This window comes from Hipposideros armiger, unplaced genomic scaffold (assembly GCF_001890085.2).
Source record: "Hipposideros armiger isolate ML-2016 unplaced genomic scaffold, ASM189008v1 scaffold_826, whole genome shotgun sequence".
Classification (NCBI taxonomy): domain Eukaryota; kingdom Metazoa; phylum Chordata; class Mammalia; order Chiroptera; family Hipposideridae; genus Hipposideros; species Hipposideros armiger.
The window spans coordinates 603,638-617,944 of NW_017732176.1; the positions used below are offsets into that span (position 1 = coordinate 603,638).

General features: G+C 38.1%; 2 protein-coding genes across 15 annotated transcripts in view; both read left to right on the forward strand.

Annotated features, from left to right (window-relative positions):
- Nucleotides 1-7,712, forward strand: part of C4BPA (complement component 4 binding protein alpha) — a 91,476-nt gene extending 83,764 nt beyond the window's left edge. For 9 of the 11 annotated variants that reach the window (XM_019629158.1, XM_019629150.1, XM_019629151.1 and 6 more), the window contains one exon: nucleotides 7,498-7,712. In XM_019629158.1, coding sequence (XP_019484703.1) covers nucleotides 7,498-7,584 — 87 coding nt within the window. In that variant the 3' untranslated portion in view covers nucleotides 7,585-7,712. Of the gene's footprint in view, nucleotides 1-7,407 lie in introns of all 11 variants that reach the window. The other 2 variants (XM_019629159.1, XM_019629157.1) reach the window with 1 other exon arrangement.
- A 3,165-nt stretch (nucleotides 7,713-10,877) lies between these two features.
- Nucleotides 10,878-14,307, forward strand: part of LOC109374512 (C4b-binding protein alpha chain-like) — a 19,706-nt gene continuing 16,276 nt past the window's right edge. Inside the window, exon 1 of one of the 4 annotated variants that reach the window (XM_019629165.1) lies at nucleotides 10,878-11,022. The gene's annotated coding sequence lies outside the window, so the exon portion shown is untranslated. The remainder of the gene's footprint in view (nucleotides 11,023-14,307) is intronic. The other 3 variants (XM_019629168.1, XM_019629163.1, XM_019629167.1) reach the window with 3 other exon arrangements.

Sequence of the window (14,307 nt, forward strand, 5' to 3'; positions counted from 1 at the left end):
GCTTAATCCTCTATCATTTAATTTTGCAGGCATGCTTTATCTGTGCTTGAAACACCACTGTGAGAAATTTTTCTTTACTCTCCAACTAGTATAACCCCAACGCTGATTAATTTTATGTCACACATACTCAAGAAAACTTAAATATTGAGAGAATAATTATTGTTTTGACTGTATTTCTATCTTTTCACAATTATAGATGTGCATGCTTTCTCTATTCAAATTAGGTTCTGATTTGTTTAAGAAGAAAATTTAACTATAGATCTTCTTTTTATCCTTCCTCCCTCTGGAAATTCACACTAGTGAATGAAGACCTGACACCACTGGGAAATGGCATAGAAAATACCGCAGCATCTCACTGTGAACTCTGAAGAGACTGCCACACACATTGTATGATTTTCCTAGTTTTTCTTGATTACATAGTGATGTCTCTATGTAGACAACAAGCCAGCAAATGTTTCCCATAACAGTAAGAAAGTCTTGGGGTTATGATTGTAAGTACTCACCTAATCCCAGAGAGCTCTCATGTCAAGCTCATATCATTCTCCCCAAGACGTGGAGCTTTATCGGATTGCTGCTGTTGGGTCCTATCCAGTACTTGATCTACTCAGTTCTGCCCCTCCCCTTTAGTGACTCAAAGCTGTGGCATTGCCAAGACTTAGTTTCTTGGTTCAGGCATCAATTTATTATTGACTTAGAGCTTCCACTTCAGCCTGATTCAGGGTTTCTGAGAACATTGACCCCAAGTGCTGTATCTCAGACTCTGCACCATGCAGAGAATTGTCCCAGCACTCTACCTCCTTGGAGTTCTGTCTCTATTGCAATGTCCACCTGTCCTGTGTGGTGAGTACAGATGTGATAGTGAAGACGGGAATGTTTAAATCAGGGCATGGGGGGAAGTTCCTGATTAAGAATTAGTTAAATATAACCAAATAGCAATATTCAGTATAATTTTGGAAGTGCAATGAAGTATTTTGTTAATAAATATACTTATTTTATCTTTATGACTGAGTAATACTCCACTGTATAAATGTACCACAGTTTCTTAATCCTAACAAACAAACAAACAAACAAAGAAACAAACTGGTAGTTACAAAATAGTCATAGGGTTATAAAGTATTGCATAGGCAATATAGTCACTAATATAATAACTATGTATAGTGTCAGATGAGCACTAGACTTATCAGGGTGATCACCTCGTAAATTATATAAATGTCTAATCACCATGTTGTAACCTGAATCTAATATAGTATTGTATGTCAACTGTAATTAAAAAATTAAAAAATATTAAAAATAAAACACTGTATATATATATATATATATATATATATATATATATGAAATAAATGTACTTATTTCACTTAGCATAATATTCTCTAGTTCTACCCCTGTTGTTGCATATGGTAAGATTTCATTGTTTTTTATGGCCGACTAATACTTAATGGTATAAATGTACTACAGTTTCTTTATCCAATCATTATTGATGGGCATTTTGGTTGATTGTGGGGGGTATCACTTTGTTGGGGTGTAAATTTATAATTATTACATTGTTTTGTAGGTCTGAAACTACTTTTTAAAAAAAGAAAAATACTTAGATTATTTTAGTCCTTCTGGTATAGACTATAACTATTTGGAAAGCAAAATATTACAAATCCTTGAGGACCTGATTTAGCCAGAGAAACCTTCTATTTTTTATATTAATGTTTAATATTTAAATGGATTCATAAAGAATTAATTCTTCTATAGGGTTTTTTTTCTATTGCATTCATAATTGAGTAGAAAGTGTTTGCAATCCAGAAAGTAAAATTTTATGTTATTACAGATAATGAGTTTGCCCCGTCTCTTCTGTGGTGAGCTCTTCCAAAGGTGGAAATGAGATTATTAATCATAGGAGCCTCTTCATGGTTATTTTACCAACCGTTAGCCTCACTTACTAGTTTTTAGAAGTGTGTTCCCAATATCATAGCTGAAGAATGGCAAATAACAAACAAACAAAACAAACAAAGAAAAGCTCACAGACATAGACCACAGTTCCATTGTTACCAGAGGGTAAAGGGGAAGGGAGGGTTGTAGAAGAGGGTAAGGTGGTCAAGTACTCGTATACGGTGATAAAAGGTGAACTGACTCGGTGGTGAACACACAATGTGACATATATAATAGATGATGTATTACAGAATTGTGCACTTGGAACCTATGTAATTGTACTAAACAATGTCACCCCAATAATTGTACTTAAAAAAAATCACTGAAGAGAGAAAAGGTGGTTTGCAAATAGCTGTGCCTATCTCTGTGGAGACCCAATTTCATATTCACATTCTGAGAAATATAACTTTGAGGCTACATGCCAAGCAGATAGCATGTGGAGCCTCCAAACACCAACATGTGATCAGAGTGAGAGCTCATGGAATTATGTTGTTTTAGAAGTGTCTTCATATCAAAGTGATGGAGAGTATTAAGGGAAAGTTTCAGATTAGATAAAAGAGTGTGTGTACCCTGCGTGATTCTTGGAGTGAGTACATTTCCTCAAAAGTACTGTCCTCAGTTCAAATGTCTCTTTTTCTCCCATTTTTTGGTCCCATTTTCTTGAATTCAATAAAAATAGACCTCATAGTAATAGATAGATCAATAAACTTTTTTTAAGTTTATTGGGGTGACAACGGCTAGTAAAGTTACGTGGGTTTCAGGTGTACAATTCTGTAATACATCATCTACATATCACATTGTGTGTTCACCACCCAGAGTCAGTTCTAAACTTTTGAATTATTGCCCTCTATTTCTTGGTATTTATTCTCTTTTCTTCCCTTCTTTCTGGTCCATATGCTTTACCTACAGAATAAGACTCACTCAAATCTACCTGAACCTGCTTTTCTGAACTTACTCCTTTTCTTCCTTCTTTACCTTCTATATTCAAAAGCATCATTATGATACCTACTTCCTGCTTATTAGGTAAAGTTAACATGATGCCCTTGATATACAGGATCAATGTGATATTCTGTGGATGTCCAGGTGCTCATGAAAACTTCAGGCTCTACTCTGAGAGGGCCAAGTGAGTTATCACAGCCCAGGGCTAAAACTGCTAGTGCACGATCCTGACCCTTTCATATGTATGCACATTGTTTCTGAACTTCTATTCTGATAGGGATGAAAAAGAATTCTTTGCTAAATCAGTGGCCTCCTTTACCCTGAAGACATATTGATGAGCTCTAGCAAAAATACCACATTTGGTACAATGATTGCAATAGGGACTAAAATGTTGTTGAATTTTCTATAGCCTACTGTAATTCTCCAGAATCATAATTTTTGTAGTAGACCGACTGGTGAAATAAATGGGGAAACAATAGAGATGACCACTCCGGCATCTAGATTTTTTTTTTTAAAGATTTTTATTGGAGAATTGGGGTGATGGGAACAGTGCTGGGGAATTGGGGGATGAGAACAGTGCTGGGGAATTGGGGGAAGGGGAACAGACAAGTTGCTGTCCTTTAGTTCTTCAGTCTAGTTGTGGACGTTGCTTCACTGGCCCAAGTTGGCACCGTCATTGCGCTCTTCCCGGGTGAGGCAGATCAGTCGCAGGCTTCTGGGCGGCCACTCACTGCGGCTGCTGACCGCTCATGCTGGCTGCTGGCCACACACACTGGCTGCTGGCTACATACGGTAGCCCATGGCAACCCACTGCAGCAGGGGCTGCAGCCTGAGCCGTCGCATGTGAGTCATGGCAGCCCAGCTCCAGGTTGAGCTGTTGTTCAGCATCTTAGCTGTAGAGGGCAGTGTCACTGGCCCTCATATGTGGGATCCAAACGGGGGCCCTCTGGTGTCCCAAGCCAGTTCTTAACCATTGTGCCACTTGGCTGGCCCCGGCATCTAGATTTTTAAGAGTGGCACTAATTTTCCCCTCCCCTTCCACCCCTTGGTACTTTTTTTTTTTTTAATTTACCTTTGCCTTAAGGGAGAGAGGTGTGGGTCATATCAATGGCTTCTGTTTAGCCTTCTTGGATATGATAGCTTTTATCCCATAAACCAAAGACCCAATATGGGGGTTATGTCAATGACCAGTTTGTCTATTCTGATCATACTTTCAAGGATCAGGGAAATGACCCTCAGGGGTTCTAGTAGGGAGGCCATGTTGGTTCCAGGTAGCAATGTCAACCCAAGCTCTATGTTCAGTAATCCTGGGATTATTGTGTACCTTTCACCAGTGCACAGTTACCTATGTAAATAGAAATAAGTCCCCTTGGAAAACCGAGGGACTCATTCCAAGGTGCTGGAATGTGCACACTTTCCAAGCTGTTGCAGCATCTTTACTCCTGGAAGCTGTCTTTTTCTTCAGCCAGTGATCTCCAGACCTGACAACTGGCACAGGTCCAAAAAGTGAGCAAGGGTTTCTAACTTTTTACTGGGCCAAATGCCACCAGTCTCCTGATCATGATCATCTATCCTTAATTTCTTTTGATGGCACAAATTGAAGTATCTTTGTTGGCTGCTCATCTATTTTCACTCCTATGTTCTATTAACTATCTTCATAACTCTTAGGCACCTTTGGTTTTCTCTCTGTCTTGCCACTCATTATGATGATTGCATTTACTTAGCTTCTAAAGCGTATGAGCACCTTTCTGGTATTGCTAAGAGTGAAAATTGTTCTTTAATGGCCTTCCTATCTTCAGCTCTGGCCTTTGATACTGGTGCTTCTCTTGTTGGGGAGTTCCTTATGACCTTGGTAAATATGTTCTTCAGGCCTTCCTATGTGACAGAATCATCTGGTAGGATTTTCTAGCATATATACTCGTAGTATATCCACTCCAGCATACTCACTTCCATAAGTCATTTAATCCTTTCTTATACCACTTGCCATGGTAATTCCAGGATTTCAACCTCACTTACTGTGGAGCATCGTGTTTTCCATGCCTCTAGGAGGCATCATAGGATAGTATTTATAACTACTATAGTCCATCTATTTTATCTGACATTCCTGATGACCTGTTTTATTTAAATTTCCCATGCACTCTTTGTGGACCCTGGCAGTGTTTCTTTTCAGAGAGGTGCTTTGCACCACATAATGTCTATTATTTCAACATGCAAGTCATCATTTTTATTCATTGTATGAACTTTTTACTAAAATATTGTAAAATGCAGTGAGTACATTCTTTGTGGGGATGGATGGACAGTTTTGATTAGAAGCACTGACTCAGAGATTTGGGATATCCTTAGCATCTTTACAGTTTGTCATAGATGTACATCTCTTCAATTAGCCTGAAATCTATGGAGTGCACCATTATTACAATGTGACTTTGGCCTGAATCCAGCCTTCGTGCTAAAAAGTGTAAAGTGTGGTGAACTTGTCAATAAAATGAAGCAAACCCTAAGTGCTTGTAATTCCACTTGAGCCATTTCATGGTTCCTTAGCCTGAGGCTTACAGGAGGGAAGCACAGGTGCTTGGGTTTGGCTAAGCGACCCTGTCGGCAGAGAAGATGGCAGGACAGGTCAAAGCTGCCTACAAACCATGCAGATTCTGAAATGTGTTACGTTTTACATTCTACAAGCTCAAGCTGTCTCACTTTATGTCTTACCACCAGGTTGTGATGATCCTCCTGTCGTTGCCAATGGACACTATAAAAAAGTTGGTACATACTATTCCAGACATAATAGGGTTAAGTATGAATGTGACAAAGGATACGTGCTGCATGGATATCACACGCTCTCCTGCAGTTCTTCACGCTGGTCACCTGAAGTCCCTCAATGTAAAGGTAACTCCAGCTCCCCTTTCAGCCTGTGGCTAAGTGGGTGGGACTGTCATGAAAGGGTTGAGAGTAAAGTTTCTTTCCAACCAGAGGCAGCATGAAATATTTTATTTGATTTATTTTACATAATTACTATGTTCAGATGGTACCCAAAGCAAAAAGTACAAAGGGCATACAGAAACATCAATCTCCCCTACTTCTTTCTCCCAGTTACAAAATTCAGCTTCCTCAAGGCAGCCCCTGGTCCCACTTTCTCGTGTATTTCTGTAAATAGTCTACATGTGGTACATTTTTTTCTGAGGGTAGCTGTGGCCTGTAGCATGAATGTATGCTCTCTTGAGTCAACTCCAAACATCAGGAAGTGATGGAGGCATGTGGTGGGGGACTCCTAGTTTGCAAACATGTGATGAGGACAAGAGGAGTCAAGACTCGGCCTGATTTTCACATGCACACAGGTTTAATATCACTTTGCTATCAACAGCTCCAGGAATTATTTATCACCATCGTCTTCATTGCACACAGGAAGACAAGAGGCAAAAGGGAGATTTTCATACCTAGTATCTTGTACAGAGATCAAGATACAAGGGATAGTTGCTTTGACAGCTGAGAATCTGGGGTCATGAGCCTTTTTTATATCCTGTCATATTAATTAAAGATGCTATATCCTTGCACAAGTTTCTTAACCTCTCTGTATCTCATGTTGTCCTAGATAAAATGGAATAATAACAATGCACACTTCATAGAGCCAACTGAGACTTAAATGGGATAATCACATGAAATGCTTAGCCCTGAATCTGATATGAGCCAGTGCTCAATAACAGTGTTAACTAATATTATTGCTATCAAAGTGAAAGAAAGAGAAAACACCTACATGTAGTTCATTTTTGTAATTCAAACTAGTTATTGTGTCTTTTTTCTCATATTTGCTGATTGCTTAACATTGTGCTTTCATTGTAGCTCTGTGTCTGAAACCAGAGATAGAACATGGAAAGCTGTCTGTGGACAAGCAACAGTATATTGAATCTGAAAATGTCACCATCCAGTGTGACTCTGGCTATGGTGTGGTTGGTTCCCCAAATATCACCTGCTCAGAGGACAGGACCTGGTACCCAGAGGTGCCCAAGTGTGAGCGGGTAAGTGGCACAAATGAAGGAAGATCCTGTGCTATCCAACCCTATAAAGGGTGCTGCCCCAAAGCTCTGTTCCAGGCAGCAAGGGTGAGTTCTGACTTGTCAGGATTCATTTCTGAGTCATTCAAAGGAACTCTCTCTTTTTTTGCCTTGAAGCCCTCTTGTCAGTTAGGGTGGCAAGTTTTCGTGTTCTCACTTGAGAACAGGCAAAACCGAGCTCCTTTAGGGAGATGTGGTTCTCATAGACCTGGAAGTACTGACCCTTAACTTTCCTTTCTAGCTCATATAATATACTGTGTACCATTTCTGGATGGTTAGCAGAAATAGCCTCTGTCCCCAAAAAGACTTTCTGGGAAGCTGTCTCAGAACAGATCTATATCCTTCTGGGGAAGACTATGGTGGGATCCGAGGTGTTTTCTGGTTTCCCTGCTCACCCATTAGTCCTGAGTTTGGCCTTGGACCTGATCCTGTTGTTCTGCCATTGTCATGATGTACTCTCCTCATGATCTGGAGGGAAGCCTCTTACCACCTGTATCCCTTTCAGGAGGTCCCTGCAGGCTGTGAGCACGCTCTAGCAGGCATAAGCATCATGAAGTGTCTCCCAAATGTGGCAGATGTGAAAATGGCTCTGGAGGTGTATAAATTGTCCTTGGAGATTGAACGCCAGGAACGAGAGAGAAAGATAAGGCGAGAAAAATCGACTCTGGATTTGTCCCTATAAGTTTTCCCAAAAGAAGGAGGTAAAGGTGACTTGCTGCCTTCAATTTAACATGGATCACTTCAGTTGAACAACTCTACCATCCCTTTGGCCCCAAATTCATTATAATAAATATGCACATCTCAAAACTATTTGTCTTCATGGTTGTTTCGGGTTCCATTTTGTCCTCATTTTCCATAACAGAAAAATAAAAAGGCTTGAGCAACTATCCCACACATGAGGTTGGTCTTGGACCTGATCCTGTAGTCCTGCCATTGTCAGGATGCACCCTCCTCATGATCTGGAGAGAAGCCTCTCAACCACACTCACCACATAAACCTTTTAGGAGGCCCTGAAGGCTGTGAACACATTTTAGCAGGCAGGAAAGTCGTATGTATAACAGGCTTTCACTGAACTTGAGACATTACAGAGGGGCTTGAACTGTTAGAGAAACCTGCTTAACATGGAAGGTATTTACCCATGGTCTTAAAAGACATTACCTGATCCCGCCACTAGAAATTCCTTTCAGTTGATGTTAATTTTGGGTTTTCCCTGAGACAGGGATTTGTGGGTAACTAATTTTGGGGAAAGGTGATTCCAGGAGGCTCTGTGAGTGGGTGGATAGTGTAAAGGAGGAGGAAGGACAGCCTAAAGAGGGAGCACCACTGAGGGGATTGTTGTTGCTGACTGCCCTCTGAAGTATGTTGAACACACTATGATTTGTACTCCTGAGGATGAAGACCTTGGGTATTTATTTATTCACCAACTCCCTCCCCTTACTGAAGGAGGCTTATTCCCAGGACACATGACCCACACAGCAGGCTAGGTAAGCATGCTCCTGAGGAGCAGGACTCTGGTAGTCAACTGCAGCTCTGAGACTGTTTTCAGTAACCTCCAGGGTAGGGATATGAGCAAAACAAGCAAATACTGGAGGTTGGAGTTTGTTCAGAGTGTGCCAAAGTGGTAGGAGCCTAGTGATCTTGACAACAAGTTGGCAGTGTCTGCTATGCACTTCAACATGCAGTGGATATTCTTACATCTGTATACTCACTTTCCTGCTCTATCTGTTCTCTTGATTATTTCCTCATTTTACTGGTGCATATTCTCAATGAGCCACCTAGACAATGATGCATAGGAAGTAAAATATTGAGTTCCTCCATATCTGAAAACTTGTCTCTATCCAAATACTTGATTGATAATTTGGCTGGGAGCAGAAAACTGGGTAAAAAATAATTATCTTCTTGAATTTTTAAAGAATATCTTCTTTTTGTGATAGATTCCAATATTGCAATTAAGAAGCAAGGAACCATTTTTATTACTGATCATACAGGATTTTTTCTTTATCTCTATTCTTCTACAAGGAAACCCATGTTCTTTTTTATTATTATCATTAGTTTCAGGTGTAGAAAACAATGTAATAGAAATTTACACCATCGTATATAGTTGTTACAATTCCATTGACTGTATTTCCTATGCTGTACTCCACATCCCATGACCATATATATATATATATATATATATATATATATATATATATATATTATATATTAAATTATAGTTGACATTCAATATTATTCAGCTTCAGCCTCAGGTGTTCAGTGCAGTGGTCAAGCATCTATCCCACTTATGAAGTGGTGTCCCTAAAAAGACAAGTGCCCATCTGACATTCTACAAAATCTTTACAACATTATTAATTATATTCCCCAAACTGTCTTTCATATCCCCGTGGCAATATTGTGGCTTTTTTTTTGAGAAATTTTCTTGGTATGGTTTCTTCAGTAACTTTCTCTTCTCTATTTTTTCCCCCTTTTCTCTTTGTGGGTATCTTATTGGTCAGATGTGAGACCTCTTTGTTAACCCTATAATTTTCTTATATTTTTTCTTGCTTTCCTATATCACTATCTCTATCTCACCCTTCCACCACATTCTTTGGGGATTTTTTCTTGATTTTGTAGTTTAACTATTTCATTGTTTTTTAAAAATGTTCTCTTCATTTAAAAAAGTGTTCTGCTTTTTATGGCTATAACGCCTACCCATATATCTCAGAGTTTCTCTGTAAGTTCTATTTTGCTCTCTAAAAACTTCTGTTGATGATAATTCTAGGTTATATACGAAGGTTGGATGATTAAATTCACGAACTTTCTACCGTGTAAGCGTTCTGTATTCATTTTTAAGGATGAGACCCACATAAACTGATTTACATTCTATGTACATGGGGAGATTGGGCAGTAAGCTATTTTTTTTTTCTTATTTGGAGTTGTGTCATGTGACGCTAATTGTTTCCCAGTATCCATTTCCCCCCTGCCTGCTTTAAATAATAGAACTATTTGCACCCCTTTAATATCAACAGGACACCTGGTTCCTCAAAGAGAGCCCCCCATGGAGAAACCTCCCAAAGGGCACAACTTCCTAGTCACATTGTTAAAAAGGAAGCCACTTACTTTGCGTTTCCTCTTCTGTCCTATGAGGGCTGAAACGCTGACAGGGTGCTGATGAGCCAGCTTTCACCATGCTGATGAGGACAACACCCTAGGGGATGTTAGAGCAACAAAAAGGAAGGAACCGGATTCCTGGATGACCTCGTTGGACAGAGATGCTGGCCAACTTGATTATGCTTCTGCCTCTAAAATGTTGTATAAGATATAAATTATACATTTATATAAATGTATAAATTTCTAAAAAATAAATTTATATCTATTTTTTTTAAAAGGTATAAATTTCTGCTTTTGTTTCAGCAGCTTAGTTTATACCCTTACAGATTCAGAGGAGTCCCTAAATATCAATGTTTATTGGTGTCTTCTCTGTTGCTGACTAATTTCTTCTGAGAAGGATCCTCCAGTTTCCTGCCTGCTTCTTTATTAATTTGAATTTTTACCATGCAAGATGAGAAGCTGACAGCTTCTCTGCTTCTCTCTAAGCCCCTCAGTCTATTTCCACCGCAACATTGCTTTTGTACTGGCAGCACTGGCAGCACTTACTGTTTTTCTTGAAATGAAAATGGGAGGATGGCTCCCATCCCTAGAAAGTAGAGCAGTTCCATTCATCGCCTTGTTTTAAGTAGAATGTTTTTCCTTCCTTTATGATGAGTTCATCTTTGTATTTCCCACAGAGGTTTGCCCACAGTATATGCTGAATAATTATATGATGAATAGAGAATGTATGAAGTTACATGAGGTGAAAATTTGGTGCTAATACAACCCAACAAAAGATTAATTAAAATTTTATGCTGCTAAACATTGTTCTCTGACCATAAGAAAACAAACTATAATATGTGATTCTTTCTTTCTTTCTTCAGGCTTAATGAAAGAGCCTCGGGAGAAGTTCGTGAATAAGATACTTTCAGATGAAAAACTATATATGAATGGAGACTGTGGACTGAGCTGCCATTTTGTAATGAAGGAAGCAAAAGGTCAGAAAAAGAACATGGTTTTCCAAAAATTCCTCTGATCCACAAATAATCCTGTGAGTATCTCCTAATCCTCTCTTCTCATCATTTTTTTTGGAAATCATCAACTTTCTGATGCTGATATTTTTAGGTTTAAAGATAAGATTAACTATCACTCATGAATATTTAATACACATAATAAATGATGGAATTTATATAACTGAAAAGTTTTCTTGCTAATGAGTTTTCTTAAATAGTTTTCTTTTTATTATGTTTAGCTCAGCACCCAGTAGAAACTTAATAATTTCAAAACAATTTTAGAATATATTATTTTTAGTAGATATGCATAATTTAAACTTGCTAAAATAAAAATGAAAAATCAAAATCATGTTAGAGATAGGAGTAAATTTACTAAAATTTAATTTATATAATAATTTAATGAGTTTATTTTCAGTCAAACTAACATAGGAAATATAATGAATAAAATATTTACACTGGTAAAAAGAAACGTTAGTTCAAAAGAAGCTTTTTTGTCTGTTCTCAAAATGGAAAGGAAATTTATTGCAGGGGCTACTTTAGAAGGAACAGTGAATTACATAATATTGGGTTGTCAGAAAAGTCATGATGTATTTTTGCAACGAGAAACATAGAAAAAATATGTCATGACTTTTTTGACAACCCAATAGATAATACCTTCAACCTCAGTTCATGAGTTTTTCAAAAAGCCAAATATATTATCTCTTTATAAAACTGAGATGACATAGTAAAACATGAGTTAGCATTGACAGTCTGCAAGTTAAGCTATTGAGTTACAGGCATGTATGTGTTAGAGATCTAATTTTATAAAAAAGATTAGACCCTAGAATTCCTAGATGAATGGAAATATAGTATCTTTCTTAACTTAGTAGTTCCCAAATTAGCTAGTTTTACATTTATGTCTATGATTCATTTTGAGTTAATTTTTGCATAAGGTGAAAGGTAAGAATCAAAGTTCTTTTTTTTTTTTCTTTTTTGCATATGGATGTTCAATTGTTTTGGCACCATTTGTTGGAAATATTACCCTTTCTCCACTGAATTATCTTGGTACCTTTGTCTACAATCAGTTAGCCACCTATGTGTTAGTATATTTCTGGACTTTATTTTTTCCATCGATTGTAAATTCATTCCTATGTAAACACCACAATGTGTTTGTTAATCATTGTAGCTTTATAGTAGGTCTTAAAATAAAAAGTATGAGTCTTTCAACTTTTTATTCTTTTGCAAAATTGTTTTGGCTCTTCTCGGTCCTTGGCTTATTCATGTACTACATTTTAGAAATAGTTCATGAATTTTTATACAACATCTTCAAAGGTTTGGATTGGAAAGCTTTGACTCTAGAATCTCTTGATCAATTTCAGGAGAATTAATATCTTAATAATGTTGAAACTTCCAATCCATGAATATGGTATATCACTCCAATTAATCAGGTTTTTATTCCCTTTCATGAGTGCTTTGGAGTTTTCAGCTGCCACATACCACATAAGGCTTGTGTCATTTAAAAACCTTTTTATTTTGAAATAATTGTAGATTCACAGAAAGTGGCAAAGATAGTATAGAGAGGTCCCATGTACCTTTCACCCAGTTTCTCCCAATGATTATATTTTAAAGAACTATAATAATATCAAGAAACCGATATTGGCTCAATGTATGTGTATAGCTCTATGCTATTTTATCACAGTATAGACTGTGTAACAGCCACAACAATCAAAACACAAAAGTATTCTATCACTGCAAAGATCCCCCTTGAACTACTTCTTTCTCTTCATGCTCACACCTCTCCCCTGGCCCATCATCCTTAACACTGGTAACTACTCATCTGTTCTCCATCTGTATCATTTTGTCACTTTGACGATGTTTTACAAAGGGAATCTTAAAGTGTGTGGTCTTTTGAAAATGGCGTTTGTCACCCAGTGTATTGCCCTTTTAAAACTTCAATTCCCAAGTTTTCATTGCCAGTATATAGAAATACAACTGATTTTTATGTATTGGCCATGTACGTCATGACCTTATTAAATTGTCTTGTTAGTACTAGCAGGTTTTCTATAAATTCTTTGAAATTTACCAAATAAACAATTACGTTGTCTGCAAATAAACACAGTTTTGCTTTTATCTTTCCAAACTGTATGCCTTTTAGCTATTTTCCTTGCCTTATTGCACTAGTTGGGACCTTTGGTATACTGCTGAATAGGAATGATGAGAGTAGATATCCCTGCGTTGATTCCTGATCTTAAGGGAAAAGCCTTCAGTGCTATTATTTGTAGGTTTTTGGTGTTTTTTTTTTTTTAACATGGGTTTTCTTACTTTGATAGCTCTCATTCCAAAGGTCAGAAAACTAGTGTTAAGAGTCCTACAAACTGCTCTACTTGAGAACCAGAGAAATGGCCACTAGGTGGGTCCATAAACCCAATGGATCACTGTGAAATAAACAGGTGCTAGGAATCTTTTAATTGCCTGGCCCCTGCAGCTGCTATTTTAACTGTGGTCATGGTGACACTTTCGGTTCCTGGGTATCAGAGACAGCTCAGATTTAACAAGTTTCTAGTTTCTAGTGCACAATTACTTAATTAAATTACTGAAGATTCCTTTGAAGAGAGACTGGAGAATTACTATTGTATAAACTTGTTAGTTCTTCCTCATAGGAATCTATCCTCACTTTCAGTCTGAAAACTGGTGAGAAAATTGCCAAGAAAAAGAAAGTAACTGGGCAAGAGATCATGACGTCCTATTGGGTGGCTGGCCTCCATCTTTGGATTGCTCGTTCTTGGTCTCTTTTGATTCTATATCAGGCAATACCCATATTGGCTGACCTTTACCCTAAGAAACACATATTCTATTAACTCTCATCATAGATTCTTACAGGTCAGGATGTTGTGTCCCATGACTGCATCCCAATCTTGAAGCTGCCCTACATGCTCCCCTCTCAAGGAGGCACTCATTCTCAGGATCAGCACTTGCACAACTCCGAGAACGGGTGCCTTCTTTAATTTTGCATCCTAGGGCACATCTCTTGCATCACCCTAGTTCTGGCCCTCCAATAATTCTGGGTTAAGTGCTGCCACTTAGCCCAGCTATCCTGTGATTCTATAAGCCCCACTGCTAGTAGGCAGTCGCGTTCGATAATGGCATTCCCCTACCATAAAATGCAGCCTACAGAGGGCCAGCCACAATTGAGTTTTTCCATATTATTGGTCCCTGTCACTGGTGCATTCCTTATTGCCTTGGTAAATGGTACATCTTCAGGATTCTCATGAAGAAAATAACTGGTGGGATTTATGGTTTTATAAAATAGATCATTCTAACATGTCTGCTTCTCTGAGCCTTGG